This window comes from Egretta garzetta, unplaced genomic scaffold, assembly GCF_000687185.1.
Source record: "Egretta garzetta isolate BGI_Z169 unplaced genomic scaffold, ASM68718v1 scaffold82, whole genome shotgun sequence".
In the NCBI taxonomy this organism is placed as follows: Eukaryota; Metazoa; Chordata; class Aves; order Pelecaniformes; family Ardeidae; genus Egretta; species Egretta garzetta.
In genome coordinates, this window is record NW_009258781.1 from 6,691 (window position 1) to 7,986 (window position 1,296).

At 55.5% G+C, this 1,296-nt stretch overlaps 1 protein-coding gene across 3 annotated transcripts in view; it reads left to right on the forward strand.

Moving 5' to 3' along the window:
* Positions 1–1,046: 1,046 nt before the first annotated feature.
* AK3 (adenylate kinase 3) overlaps positions 1,047–1,296 on the forward strand; it is a 12,094-nt gene continuing 11,844 nt past the window's right edge. For 2 of the 3 annotated variants that reach the window (XR_004841277.1, XM_035889093.1), the window contains exon 1: positions 1,159–1,243. Coding sequence is in view for 1 of the 3 variants with exons in the window: in XM_009649402.2 (XP_009647697.1) it covers positions 1,096–1,243 (148 nt within the window). In the remaining 2 variants the exon portion in view is untranslated. Of the gene's footprint in view, positions 1,244–1,296 lie in introns of all 3 variants that reach the window. The other variant, XM_009649402.2, reaches the window with a different exon arrangement.

The window sequence follows — 1,296 nt, forward strand, 5'->3', positions numbered from 1 at the left end:
CATACTGTTGTGAAGTGCCACACATCCATTTGAATGTTTTCTGGTTGCTGTTGCAAATCTCTGGTAAAACCATTGCAAGTAAGCAAGGTTTTAAAACGGAAAGCTGAACTTCATTCATGTTTTGGCTTTAGCTCTGCTTTCCATGAAAACACTTTTTCACCGTGGCCCTTCTAGCTCAGGGTGGTTGAGAAACATTAGCGTGTCCAGCTTCCTGAGCAGGAAGCCTCTCTCTTCCTGCTGTGAGTGTGACCATGAACGTTCAATTAAGTGGTACAACATTCTGTTTTGGTGAAAGCACTGTGTTGTGCTGTAGCTGAGAATCACTGAATCCTATCTGTGAGAAGGAACTGCTGGATGACATTTGGCAGACTGCTGCTTAAAACAAGGCCGACCTGCAGCAGTTCACATACAAGTACCTTAAAGAAAGCTCAGGCCCAGCTTTTTAGAAATGCAGCTGCCTGCTGCTCTACAGTCAGAGCTTGTTTGTCAGAGACCAGCAAGCGCAGGGCTGCTCCAACAAGGGTCGGACGAGCCAGGAGCCAAGCACAGCCGGGTCAGCACCCTCACGCCAGGGGGGCAGCCTCATGCCACCTCAGCAGGGCAGTCAGAGCAACAGGACGTGCCGACCACCAAGCAAGCCATCAAGGTGGCAACCAGCCATGTCCCAGGCCAGTCTGGGAAACCCTCACTGTAATTCCATGGACCGAAGTGTGGGAACAGGCTGGGGCAAGGGACTGAGGGCTCTGGGGTGGGGTGGGGAGAGCCGAAACTGGGCTCCAGAGAGAGGGATGCAGGGAGGTTAGTCAGGACCACTCGGGGCAGTGATGCCCTAATGCTCTCTGATGCTTTACTTCCTAAAATGCGATTTGCTTTAGGTCGGGGGGTGGGGGTTATTTTGGTTTGGTTTTGGGGAGGGGGTGTGTGTGTGTTTTTGACCAGTGCTTAGACGGAAAGGCTCTCCTTCCTAATCGACCGCCAGGAAAGCAGGCGCCCTGCTCACCCATGCCTCCCCCTCCCTCCCCGGCCCTCAGGAGCCTCAGCGCCTTCTCAGGCCTTGTCCGTCCCTCGCTGTTCCCCCCCTCCCGCCGCCTCACCATGGTGGTGCCGCCGTTGCTGCGCGCCGTCATTATGGGCCCTCCGGGCTCCGGGAAAGGCACCGTCTCCGCTCGGATTATCAAACATTTCGGGGTGAAGCACCTCTCCAGCGGCGACCTGCTGAGGGACAACATGCAGAAGAAGACAGGTGGGAGCGGGGACGGTACAGAATTTGGAGGGTGGGGTGGGAGGATGGGTGGC